The sequence below is a fragment of the Nilaparvata lugens genome, chromosome 3 (genome assembly GCF_014356525.2).
Source record: "Nilaparvata lugens isolate BPH chromosome 3, ASM1435652v1, whole genome shotgun sequence".
In the NCBI taxonomy this organism is placed as follows: Eukaryota; Metazoa; Arthropoda; class Insecta; order Hemiptera; family Delphacidae; genus Nilaparvata; species Nilaparvata lugens.
The window spans coordinates 68,526,580-68,540,409 of NC_052506.1; the positions used below are offsets into that span (position 1 = coordinate 68,526,580).

Genomic DNA, 13,830 nt, shown 5'->3' on the forward strand with positions numbered 1-13,830 from the left:
AGGCTATCTATTCTTTCTATTTTATAATATTCTATTGAAGCTCAATAGTTTATATTAAAAGTATTTTGTGGTGTTAAAATACCACGTGACAGTGTCTGTAACTCACTGCCTTTTGTATCGCAGTCGAGATTTCATGGCCGCTTGTAGTTCCGTTTTTGTCTCAATTTTGTCTTTTAGATACCGGTATTCTTATAGATAAATAATCTATATTCACTTCTTGTAATCATTTTCAATTATATTTCACATATGGATTGTCTCTCATTATATTAGTATTCTCGTCAGTTATGTGTTGACAGTATTTTGAGTCACATAGTCATTTCCTTCTTGATTCTTTGTTTCAAGCCTAAACGCTACTTCGTCCTCCTGCTTGTTCCTGTCTCTTGTGCACTAACTTTTCGAAGTCCCAAATGTTTCTTCAAAACTTCAAGTATTTTCATGAAGTATGGTCACTGTCAGCATTGATTTTGATAAATCAATCTGCGCTATATGTCCAAATCAAAATCGACTCATTAGTTTTTTATTTATCTCAATTCCAAGTTTTCATGTGTGTCACAACCTTGCAGTGTACATGAACTTTTCTTCAGTGTTGAGACCTCTTCATTCATTCAGTTTTCAATCCAAATTCATCTTATGTTTCGGATTTCGCATCTAGCTTGCAATTTTGGATCTTTGCAATGCTACTCATTGAAGAATTGGTTTCTTCTTTCACATCGTCTTGTATCTGGAAACGCTACTACCGTACGTTCGGATCCAATCTCGCCATCGCCTTTGGAGTGTCTTCGTCGGAGCTTCATCGGTTTCTTATAACAGTGAGGGGTTCACTGTTGTCAGCCTAGAGTCGTCTTGGATTCCTGCTGGTCTCCAGAATCTTGGTTTGAGGTTCTCATCCTGATCTGCACCACCTGCGCGGACACGCTGGTGCTTGTCTCCACCTGCTGTTGCTTCGAACTTTCTGAGCCAAGTCCTTTATCTAACATTATTTTTTATTGTTTCCAATTTCAAAGCAAAATATTCACTTTGGTTATAGATCTTGTGCTATCTCTTCTAAATTGAATATTCTGAGTTTAAAGTATATTTGCTCTACCTTCCAAGACTTGTCTCAATCTATCAGTGAATCCTATATTCAATATTTAATATTATCTCAATATCCAGTGAATCTTCTTAATTGAGTGTTTTTCACTAATTTTAAAGCCTTAATCTTTCATTGGTGATTGTATCCTTTTGGTTTTAAAATTGACAATATTTAGTAACCTTCATAATAAATAATTGTTGCTTGCCTTTCCATTATTGATTTACATATTAATGTATTTTCATTTCGATTTCCAAAAGTTTAAATAGTCTCAAACTCAATCGATTATTCTGGTAGTCTCTCAAGTTTTAATCTCATGATTTCAAATGAATATTGTCTTATTGTAACTCAATCTTTAAATATTTCAAAGAATTGAGAGTGTTTAAACATCACTCCTGTATTTTGTCATTTTTACTTAAATTCAAGCAAGCAATTAGAAACATTTTTCTACTTGTATTTTACTAATATTGTATTTTTATTAATTTCCTTTGTGTCAGTTCAGTCTCTTGATTCTTGCACCTTTGCAGATCTTGTCTTATGTATCGATTATTACCGTACCTTAACTTTGCGATAACTGTTGTTCAGCTTATCCATTCTAAATTTATCGTAGAACTTTTGTAATCGATCATCATTTGTTTGATTTTGAACTTTCTTATTCTTATAAAACGTTTTATTACAAATTGTGCTGATTCAAAGTTTTTATTACTCTTGTATTTGTTACTTGAGCTCCTTTTCAATAGAGCTCCTTTGAGCATTTAATTGTAATTTTTCAATATTCAGTAACTTTTCATTTTTTATCAAGCCTGTTGATTAATTTTGGTTTAATCATTCACTGTTCTGAATTTATCATAGTTCTCTCAGTTATTATTTGCATTACAAACAGTTTAATTAAAGTTGTGATTATATTCAACCTTTCATTTGTTTTTTTCATTTCAATCTCAATCCTGAGTTACCATTTGCTGTACATGCCAATTTGCTTTCATTTAATACATATTATGTAAGCACATTGGAATTTTCCTCCATCAAATTTATATGTGGATTTTGTTAGTTTCTGATTACTCTACTGAGTTTCATGACCTACAAATTCACCCTTTATACAGTCCACTCTTTTGCTTAGACAAATTTCACATTGATATTATCAAAACAATATTATTGAGGTTAAGTGGAATCAGGTAGAAAGCAATAATAAAACAGCTATTTTTTTTTCAATTTCTATCATATATTATTATGATTTGGTGAATTTGCTGTATGGAATCGTATGTCCCATAACTGGAATTTGAACATTAATTATGAAGTATCTAGAAGCAGAATTGAAATTTGAGCTTCGAGGTGCATGAGATTGATATTTTTAGAATCAATGTGCAAAATTTGGAGATCTAAATCATTCCCCTTTTTCCGGTATGCAATCCACAGGTTGACATTTTTTTATGCAAAAAACGAACACACGAACACAGGAACAAACACAACCCTACTCTCTCTTATATAGAAGATATGGTTAACGACTGCAAGAGATAGGACTGTGGAACAGAATAGTGGTGAAACTATAATAGCGCCAGAAGTGTCTCAAAGACAATAGGTACTACATGATCTTTTTGAAAGTGATTTGAAAACAAAATGTTAAAACAACAGAGCTGAAAGTTGTCAACCTTATCATTCTACCTCCATTTAGAGAGGCTTTTCTTTGAGCCGAATGTAAATCTATATTATATAAAAATGAATGTCTGTTTATGTGTTTGTTCCCTATATACTTGAAAACTACTTGACATAACGGCATCAAACTTTGGGAATATGTTGTGTGAATATTGGGGATGTTTTCTGAACAGAAATTTTCAAAGGGGGGGGCAACAATAATTATTTATTAATCCATTTTACAGAGATATGTTTTCGAAATTGTCGGCCGAGCGGCTACCGAGGAACCGGAAAGATGATAATGATTCAAGATCATATTGTATGTGTCCAGATTAATTAGAATCTGGAGTTACCAGCTGTAATAAACACGTCACCCTGTGATAAATTGTGTACTGGCATTAGAACGGTAGTTTGGAGTTGAATTGTAGTTGATTGGTACCAGCTGTAGATAATGGTTCCTTAGAAGACCTATACAAATAATTATCACTCCCCTATCATTGACAAACTAGAAAATGTTGAGAAAAAATTATTCACCTACGGAAGAGAGTTGTTCATATTGCATTTATTAATTACTGAAGAATGACAGAATAATTCGATTTTTTTAATTTAGCTTAGCTTATATTCATCCTAAAATGGAAGATGGAAAGAATATGGAATTCTGTGTGACTCATCGTACATCGCATGTTTCTTGGACCATCTATTGACAATCAACAACTATGAAAACATTGAATTAATCATTGAAAGACTGATTCAACCTATCTATTTTTTCAATTCAACACTCTACTGATAGATATTATTACCAATCGATTGAGAAGAATATGTTTTCGAAATAATGAATGCTGCATGACTAAGCACATAGGAAGTCCATATTGAGATGTAAATTAGAATATTAAATGTCAGATAAATTTCATGATTCACCAAATGGAGTCGAGTGTGACATGAGATACATTAAATTTTAGGCGGTACGAAGTTCGCCGGGTAAGCTAGTTGTAAAAAGCTTTATCATTAATAGTCAACGCTGAAAAAAGACAGGCACAATCACCAGGAATACTATACATTCTATGAGGGACCAGTAAGCCATTAATTTTGAGTAGTTCAATCACGTCCATTATGGACACTGGATACATTATGGACAATCAATACCTATGATATTTATTAGCTACAGAATAAACGAATTTTGATTGCAGTGACCCCGACTACTACAATATGAATAAACATTCGGATCAAATATAAGGGATTATGCACATCTCTCATCAACTCGTACTTTTTATTCACAAAAAATATATTTTAGTTATATTAAATGAACTCCCGGTTGGTACTCAAGTTTGTCTTTTTCTGGCTGTGCTACAAATAAATGTAGGTATATGTTTGACATTTTGTTTTTGTAATCTTGTTGTCTATTAATTAAGAAAGTTTCCAATGTGACTTTCGAAGGCAATAAAATTTGAATTTGAAAAAAAAATAATCAACAAACTCCTCACCAAAGAAAATTTCTTTGCTCTGTTCTAATCGGAATGTATGAGACTCCATATACAGCTGATAGAAGGCGCAAACCGAACTGGCCAAGCATACAACAATGGAACAAACTCGTGGCAAGCTCGCGCTCTCGATAAACAAAAAATTAATTCGATCAGCTTATTGATAAGATTATTTTAAGCTTTTCAATGGTTACAACATATAATGTTAGAATTATCATGTGTCAATTATTTCAGTTCCATATGGCGTTCACCTTACCATGTTCATAACCTCACTAAATAGGATCCATTTTCATCCTTTGAAGCCCTTAGAGGCAAAATATCTCAAAATCCGTTCTTAGTGCGCGTCTAGCATGTTTAAAGAATATTTGTGCAAAGTTTCAAGTCCGTAGGCCAATTAGTTTGAGCTGTAGTGTGATTTTACCACAAAATTTTCAAAAAATGCCCTCTCCTTAACCCCCTTGTGCTCCTGATCGGAATTTTTCTGCATAGATCTAATTTTTTTCGTAGCTGAACAAAAAAGTTCCTCGTGACTTTGCTGTGCAATGTTCGCTGAGCGGTTAAAAATTACAACATTTTTGGGGGGCCCCAGCTCCCTCAGGGGGGCAAATTTCTGAAAATCCTTTCTTAGTGGATGTTTTGAGGCTACCATAGACAATAATTGTGTAAAATGTCAAGTTTATAGGCTCAGTAGTTTGGGCTGTGGTGTGATTTCAGTCTTTCGAGGCTTAGCCTTTTATAGATATAGAAGATTCCAAAAGAAATTCTACATTAATTGATTCGCTAAGTGCAGCCTTTATAGGTCAGATAACAGTTGTTTATCTGTCTTTGATAAGATTATGGTTCGTACTCGGTATTGGAATTTGTTTTCTTTACTCAACTGTTTACAAGACTCTTTAATGTATGATTTTGGGGATATGAAATCAATCAATATGTCACAAGCATCAGCAAAAAATTAAATTATGATATAGAACGTGTTTGGTGTGTCGAAACACTTCAATTGAGAAGAGAAAATCACTTGGCATTGTTATGGGTGCTGAGGGTGAGTTGAAAATTGCTGTCAGCCCATCTAAGGGATTTTCCAATGCCAATCCTGAATCTTATCCATGGAAAACTTATGGGATTATTTGGTTCAAAGTGTATTACATGATTATTCCGTATAGTGGAAAGTCCATTTTCTACACTATACGAAAAATAATTATTTCAAGTGTTGCAAAAGACGTTGATGCGATTTGAATAGAGATTTTGAAGTATGAAGTGATACTCTATTACTCTCACTCTATTACAGTGGTACTCCTATATCAGTCCCTTTTCCTATTCATCATATCTTCTAGATTGCAATCTCACCTTCCACTTGATTTTGAGAAGATTCTCTTTTGATTCTCTTTTTCATGTTTATAGTTCATACTCATTTTCATGTTCATAGACATGTTTATAGTTGATGAAATCATAATTCCTATCTACACAACTCATTCATCAAAAGCAAAACATGAAAACAAAAATATTGCAAAATAAGGAATAATTAACATTTGTTCTTCTAATGGTGGTCTCTGTTGATAATTTGATAACTGAGATAGTATTATTATCATAATAAGATATTATATGAACTGAATCTGAGCCGATATTCTGTATAATCCCAGAGAGTTACAAATAGAGCATGAATATAAAAGCTCTCGATCATCGTTTACAATGATTACTATTTCACATTTTATCATGTTGTAGGATAAGTATCAGAGTATTATGTTTACAAGCGCCCCAAAATAATGTTTTGAAAGTTTAAAAATGGAAACTAGAGGCTATACTCACTTTATTGTATTCTCGCTAACTTATATAAACAAAGCACATCGTTTGAAGTAATAAGTAATATGAGTTATAGATCCAATAATTCTATATCACGGCATTGGTCATGGGCTCGACTCCCTTCCCGTCTGGCATTTATTTGTATTCCTCATCTCATGTCTCACCAAACATGGACTCATGTGAACAAAAAAGGAAAATTTCGTGTTTTTCCAGCTTTTTTTTAATAATGTTATCATACAACTGTACGACTCTTAAATCTTCACTAAATGAATATAGAAGTTCCTATAGTCAAGAGATCCACGAGAAACTATGTGATTATTGAATTATCGTCATCTCATGATCAATTTTGGTCAAGATTTCTCATACCCCATCCAGCAAGATTCGACTAAACCAATTACAGGCCCGACCTGTGCCTTGCAGACAGGAGCTAGGATCGTGTTCTGAATATTCGAGTCAGTGAACAAGACCGGTCTGGCCAAATTGGTGATCAGCAAGTGGATTGTACAACATCAAGTCGCTCTGCATAGATAACATTCATGAATTTAGACACTTAATATGAATATAGTCACAGAATATTTATTGGGAATGAATTTGATTCGAATGATAATGTTTGAGTGTTTTTCATTGAGAACTTAGGGTGTTTTTGGAGCACTAAAAATCATGGAAAACATTTATTATTGGAAAATAATATATTTTCTGCCTAAAAATTGATTTGACAATTGTATATTTGTAGCTGAATAATCTAAGTTGTAAGGCAGGAAACATGTTGAACTGTTGAAGTCAAAATAAGAAACAGAAACATAGAAAACGAAATTTATTTCAACAAACGGAGATGAAGGATTCATCTCCAAGTGACTTGAAAGAGTTTGGTAGAAAAATCTAAACGAACATAGAATCTATTATTTACAATACTAAAAATAGCTATAATACAATCTTAAACCTATAATATATCCAAGTAACTATTTGGTTGAGCTATACCCATACTATACTATGCTAATCATCTCTGAATAATTCTAAGGTTATAATTAGAATTATTTCAATAGTGATCTCCTTGAATTATCAGTGTTTTTGTGTCATTCTCTGTCTTTGAAAAAGAGAATCAATGAAGTTGAATTACAATTCCACCTTAAGTATAAGTTCGATTTTAAGTCTATGTATAGTCATACCGATACATCTATTTCAAAAATCGTCCCAAGAAAGTACAGGGACTCTATTATTTTTATCAAGTATTTTTGCAATATTTTTTGTTTTGAAAGATACACTTATTATTGAGAGGATTTCATTTGAATGATGAAAATTCTTTGAAAAAATTCAAATAATTTGATTATTATTCGTAACATAAAACTAACAATTTCTCCAGAGAATTTTCATTCCACTGGTATGTAAATGATGTGTGCAAGTTTTTTCAAAACACGAATTGAAGATCTCACAGATTTATGTTATTAAATGTATGGTTGAACAACATCTAGTCTATTTAATGAGTATGGATAACTACCACAATCTCACCTCCACAACTACCTACTCAGAAACGGGAATAATCTCACAATCATTTTCATGCATCATAAACTCCTTATCTATTCCTTGGCTTAACACAATCCATTTCCATCTACTAATTGGGTTCTTACTTCTACTCCTTGGAGATTTTTTCCCTAGAATGAACATAATTTTCTTTTTGCCAAGACTGAAGGTACCGGTAACATTCATAAATGGTAACTTAGTATCAAGATGCATATTATTATGCTATCACTACTTATCTCACTGAACTGGTTCCCCAGTATAAGGGTCGGTTTCCGATCTCGGGATTTAGCTAAGTTCTAGACTTTAAACAGCTGGAGTCAGAAAATTGGCTTTCCAAAACCGGGCGTAGTCGCAGCAAAATAGTCCTTATTTTCTTATATGTATAATTTGAAACGAATTTCCTTGACGAAATCAAACATTCCTAAATAGTTTAAAATAGCTGAAACTTTACACTATTTTCTCTTTATTTTATTTTGTGTTCAATTTTCTAGTTTTTGAAATTTAATTTAAACGTGGATTGCGACTACGCCCCATGGAAAGCCAATTTTCTGAATCCAGCTATTCATAGTCTAGCTAGAACTTAGGTGAATCCCGAGCTCGGAAGCCGGCCCTAAATGTTTTAGCATCACATAGTGAACTGTCACATATTTCAGACATATTAGAATAATTATCTGCTAGTATCAGCACAACAATAGTTTCCAGACAATATTCTTAACACAGATTATTTAGTTCTGGGAAATTCCAATCAGAATGATTTCATGAACTGAACTAGTTGTTCGTAAGAATAAATGCATTTGTTATAGGCTGTAGTGCATGTTGCTGGATTCTTGGACTTGACACCGATGTAGATGGCTTTCAAGAATTCCTTGTGTCCATCGTCGCTTCCAAGAAAACTGCTCGACCTGAAACAAAAATAACAAGACGTTACAATTTATTGAATTTCTCCTACATCATAAAATGCGGAATCAACTGAAAAAAATCTAATTTCTGTAAGAATATTTCTCACTATAAAATTGATTTTCATTATTGTTTATATGCCTTCTAGTCATAGTTTGACTTGTATTTGTTTGATCAGTGATGAAATGAAAATATTGCAACAGTTTTGTCACATGAAGTTACAGATTTCTTGCAAACAAACTTTCAAACTGATGTTGACTTGATTTTATTTTGTGTCAACTCTGATGGAAAAGGCTCATTGATTCCTCAAATGAATTTAATTTAGTAACTATTCATTTTCCCACTCCCAACATACATGGAAGATATCGTTTTTTCCAAGTCAACAGGTCGTAGTAGTTAATTGAGTAAAGGTTAAGAATGTACACGTAACTGAAGAATGAAAAGATTAAGTGCATTAAAAGTCATTTATACAAAAGTAATTTACAATGATTAAAATAGTGAGAGTATCTCGAAGCTGGTCTTCACTACTTGTAAAACAAGTATGGGATACTTGAGTCACATTTTCATTCTACTCTCAATAATGCACGTGGTAAAAAACAACTGCAGTGAACCACCCTAATGGCGATTCATGCAATTTTTTGGAAATTTTTTTTTAGCATTCTTCTGCATGAGCAGTGGCAGTATCTACTTCACGTGTCTCAAACTGTTGAGTGTAACTGATGGTGAAGTTAATCCTAAAGAGAAAAGCTAGTCGGCACAAAGTTCTGCTTCCAGTAGTCTGTTAGCTCATTGGAATAATTGGATTCAAAAGTTGAGATTGACTTTGGAATGAACGCAATCATTTGGAGTTTTCACTTTGAAAATAATTTTATCTCACTATCACATTGTTGAGATTTTCCTGTTCCAAGATGAGTTTCCAAGTTGACTTTTCAAAATTCACCATTTCATGATCAATTGAAACTTCATTGGATTTTGTGAATGAATCTATAAAAATACAACAAACAATGAAGTGAGAAGTGTTGTGTGTAGTTTTAATTCCAAAGTACATAATCATATTACAGTCTCTTTTCTGTATAGGGCTACTTGTAATATAAATATAAAGAAAATAAAAATCTCAGTACCCTTTTTTGAAATATTTTATCTCAACATGTTTCGGACATTTGATCACTTGAAAATGGCATAAATGTCCGAAACATGTTGTGATAAAATATTCCAAAAAAAAGGTACTGAGATTTTCATTTTCTTTATATTCATATTTCAGTATATAATTTTCCAACCTCTTCAAAATGTAATCAATATTCCAACATTAACTGGTTTAATAACCAACACTGTTGGTTTGCTTTTTCTGACTTGAAGTCTGCGTATGTGAATCTGAATATAAATAACTATAATTGTTTCGAACATATTTTGGATAATTGTCTAGAATAGAGTCGTCTAAAATATTCGATAAGCGAATTTTATCGGATAATCAGGGGTACCCACAGGAACCCTTCAGTTTGTAGCCTATGGTATCCGTATCTGTTGAAATAGAGAAAAGCGGATATAATTTTATAATTATTACTCAATCATTCTCTAGGTGTGTGTAGTGATTCCCCTTATTATGATCATAGATCATTTTTCTACCAAAAATAATATAATATATTATTTTTGGTTTAAAATCAACTATGATCATTTATGAGAATTTATTCTCATATCATGAGAATGATGATTACAGGTTGAATTGGACATTGGCTTACACATGACTTAAACTCTTATTCTTATATTAGTTCTTATTCGTGATTCTGAAGAAACCAAATGTGATAATTTAGCAAGCATGAGAAAAGATTCCAATTCACAAGAATGGTATGCTGATTATTTGAATCTAATCAAATTCATTAATTTTAGGGATAATTATTTAAAAGTAATTCTGAGAATAACTTTTCAGATGTTTAGTTCCATATAGGAGTACTTACAATAGTTTTTTTTTTATATTGAAGGTACAAAATACATATCAATAGTTTTGTAATAGTTTATAAGCTAGAGTTTGTATTGCTAGAGTATTGACTTTATAAACATAATGGCATTTCAGTATTCAATTTCATGAGACAAATCTAACGGTAGATTAAGAAATTTATTCTATCAAATTGCAAACTGTAGGCTACGACCTTGAAGTGCCTCGTCATTGTTGAAGAAGCATCCATTTAAATTTCAATAACTGCAACCGCTTCAGCAATGAAATACGAATGCAAATTCGTGATGTACAAAAAAATATAATTGTAATTATACCAATTCAGATGATTATAATTGTTATTATGATTATGATACAGCCACCATAGTCATTGGTCATTCATTACTACATTGGTTTCAAGATATGGTCATTGTGCGTGATGGTTGCCTATTCTGGAGATCTAGTCTAGTCGAGTAGAAAATTGAAACAATATAACAAAATGATTCAACATTCCAAGAAATGTTTTCATTTTACTCATCTGGATTGAACGTGAGTTGATTGAACTTTCTAATCAAATACCGATGACAGCTCACAATCTCATCGAGTTGAGATCTGTTTCTCTTGTGTGATTACGGTTATGTGGGATGATGATGGGTGCCTTCCAAAACAAATTGGACAATCGACAACCTTGCCTAATTAATGGGACAATCATGTCTGGAAATGTCTTTGCTTTTAACATAGACTAATAAAATTGTAAAGGATGTAGCGACTATTGGTCGTGAAGGGAAATCGATGAATTACTCTTCTTCAGTTACAAATTCTTTGATTCCAACAAATTATAGGCCTGAGTCAAATTTACGAGGTACTAGCCTACTGACTATAGACTTTCAGAGTCTACATTTTGTCACGTACGATACTCATTCACAAATGAATAATTGAGAAAATGAACAGATTATTTTATCCAGATAACAATTTTATATTTATTATAGAAATCACTAGTACCCCCTCCTTATACTTTTTTATTTGAACACAACTAGTTTCAGCTCATGCCGTTTCCAAGAATGATAAAAACTGTGTTTTTCATTGGAGTAGTAAAACAATAAAAAACTCATCATATTATAATATTCTTTTCTTCTGATAGCACATCAATGTTTACTAGACGATTAAAGCTGAACGATCTCCAGGCTACCTTCCAAGCATGTTATGGATTGCCAGGGCCCTATTAAAAGTATGAGTATCTTATCATTTTTTGAATTTGAGTATTGAAAATTGAATTCAATAAAACACTTCTGCCTGATGATTCATTACTTATCATATCGTGTTTATTTTTTTTAGGAATCAGAACTAGATGATCATGGTTGACAACATAGTCGAGTTTTGAGAGATACCTGTTTATAGAGGTCACTATCTCGCAGGCCTTGTCGAAAAACAAAATTTTACAATACACGAAATTGTGATTTTTTGTAGGACTACACCACCTTTTCCAAAGTAGGAACACGTTTTTACGCAGAGGTACTTCTGCATTCAGGTAAAATGGAAATAATAAGGTAGTTAGCATACTATGAGGAAGCGAATGACGTATTTATATGACGTCAACACGAAGAGGCACCCAGTTGAAGGCGTCAAGGGAATCGGCACTACTGCATCTCAGGATATTTAAAAAACGGGTTCCTGACCTGTTCTTGATCCAAGGTGAACTGAAACTAAGAGTTCCATGTTGAAATGAGAATTAGTCACAATTATCTCTCAAGAATTTTGTGTTTTAATTTGTTTTCAAATCAGCTTTATCACGCTGCCTACAATAGGCATACGTTTTGAATTTTTCAAGAGGTAGTTAATGTCTTTGATAAGTCACCAGTTTGTTCATTGATGAATTCAAGCAAACATAATACTCTAGAAGCTTGAAAAACACAAGGTTCTTGATTTGATTGCTTATAAAGTATAATAATTATTATGACGATTTCATAGAATCATTTTCATAGGCTAGTGGAGCATAGGAAGACCAAGAAAGAAATGGATGTCGGTACAGGCCAATAGAGCCTAATTATTGTAAGAAGATGTTGATGATTCCTATGAGTAGAAATTTTAGTACTTTAGTTGATAGAACATCATGCTGTGTTATAAAATCGAATGTTGATCATGATTGTGATAGATCAAATCCACATTAATATAAACACATCTTCCATCACAGAACAATTTGTTAGGCCATTCTTGGTTGAATGTCAGTCCTATAGACTAAAACTAATGGCCACTCATGAGACGCCCAAGAATTCAAATGTATCGTTTGGGAATTTGAAGGCTTTATAGATTAATTAGAGCTCTTGTGAAAATGATTATAGCAGGCTCATGTCATCGATCTCCAACTTGAAGGACAGAATCTGAAATTGATTGAACCTGAATTTGATAGAGCAGATTGTTCAACTCTTTTCTTCGAAAAATAAGCGCTAATTGAGTTATCTTTTTTTGCTAAAATATTTTATCCATTCATTAATCACATTGTATACAAATACATGACATGAGGAAAGGCACTACAGGCTCATGCCTTAAGCTATCCCCTTTCTCGAATCAAAATGTAGATTATGTCACTTTCACTTATCAAAAAACAATTCTCACCCTTCAAAGCTCAAAAAGCTAGCGGATTTTGAACCAAATAGATTTTATTAAATTCTTGAATAATTAAAATTCAGAATATTCATTATTAAGAAAGGCTCAAATTTGGAATAAGGTAGAAAGTTTTGAGCGAAAAACTCCACGCACTTTATAGAAACCACAGTTTTCACGATGAGAAACTGATATTTTCTGAGAAATAAAAAAATAAGATGATGGTTCTTCTTAATAACAGATTATGAACTGTGGAGATGTGAATAATACCATTAATCACCATTAATTACAATAAGCGTTATTCTAGAGTCTCAACAATGCAACAGCACTTTTTTTAAAAAGGTTTTCTTTTTCAGAACCAAATTCAAATTTTCGTTGGAACGTTTTTGTGAGTTCGATATGTAGATTTCAGCTCGCTAGCGTTCTTCTATATCTTTATCTATATCAATGACTCCAGATTTTTCATAATTTTTACAGATTGTTTGTTCAGTGGCATCGATCTTCATCGCTCCTTACGACGGATTAGGAATAGGTAGATAGATGGATAGATAGGAAGAAATGACATAGGCCAATTGCATTCAAGAGACGGTTGAAGGTGCGACAAGAATGAGTGAGTCGCGGTGAAGACTGGGTAATGATAAATATTTGGAGTCATTGATACAGATATAGATCTAAAAGAACTCTAGCGAGTTGAAATCTAAATATCTACCTGTCTGTTCTGTTCGTACTCTTATACTGTGTTCACTGTGTGATAATGATTCAATAAAGAAATGAAATGATTCTCACATTATCACTTTATCTCAAACTCAAATTATGTGTCATTATCTGGCCTAGGTCTATCATATTGTTTAAAGTAACTGAAGCTTCCAAAGATCATCTGAGTCTTCAACTAGTTATCTCATGATCCATAATTT

At 32.6% G+C, this 13,830-nt stretch overlaps 1 protein-coding gene across 1 annotated transcript in view; it reads right to left on the reverse strand.

Moving 5' to 3' along the window:
* Positions 1-6,772: 6,772 nt before the first annotated feature.
* LOC111043714 overlaps positions 6,773-13,830 on the reverse strand; it is a 57,259-nt gene continuing 50,201 nt past the window's right edge. The window contains exon 4 of the mRNA XM_022328745.2: positions 6,773-8,393. Within this exon, the coding sequence (XP_022184437.1) occupies positions 8,237-8,393 (157 nt within the window). The 3' untranslated portion in view covers positions 6,773-8,236. The remainder of the gene's footprint in view (positions 8,394-13,830) is intronic.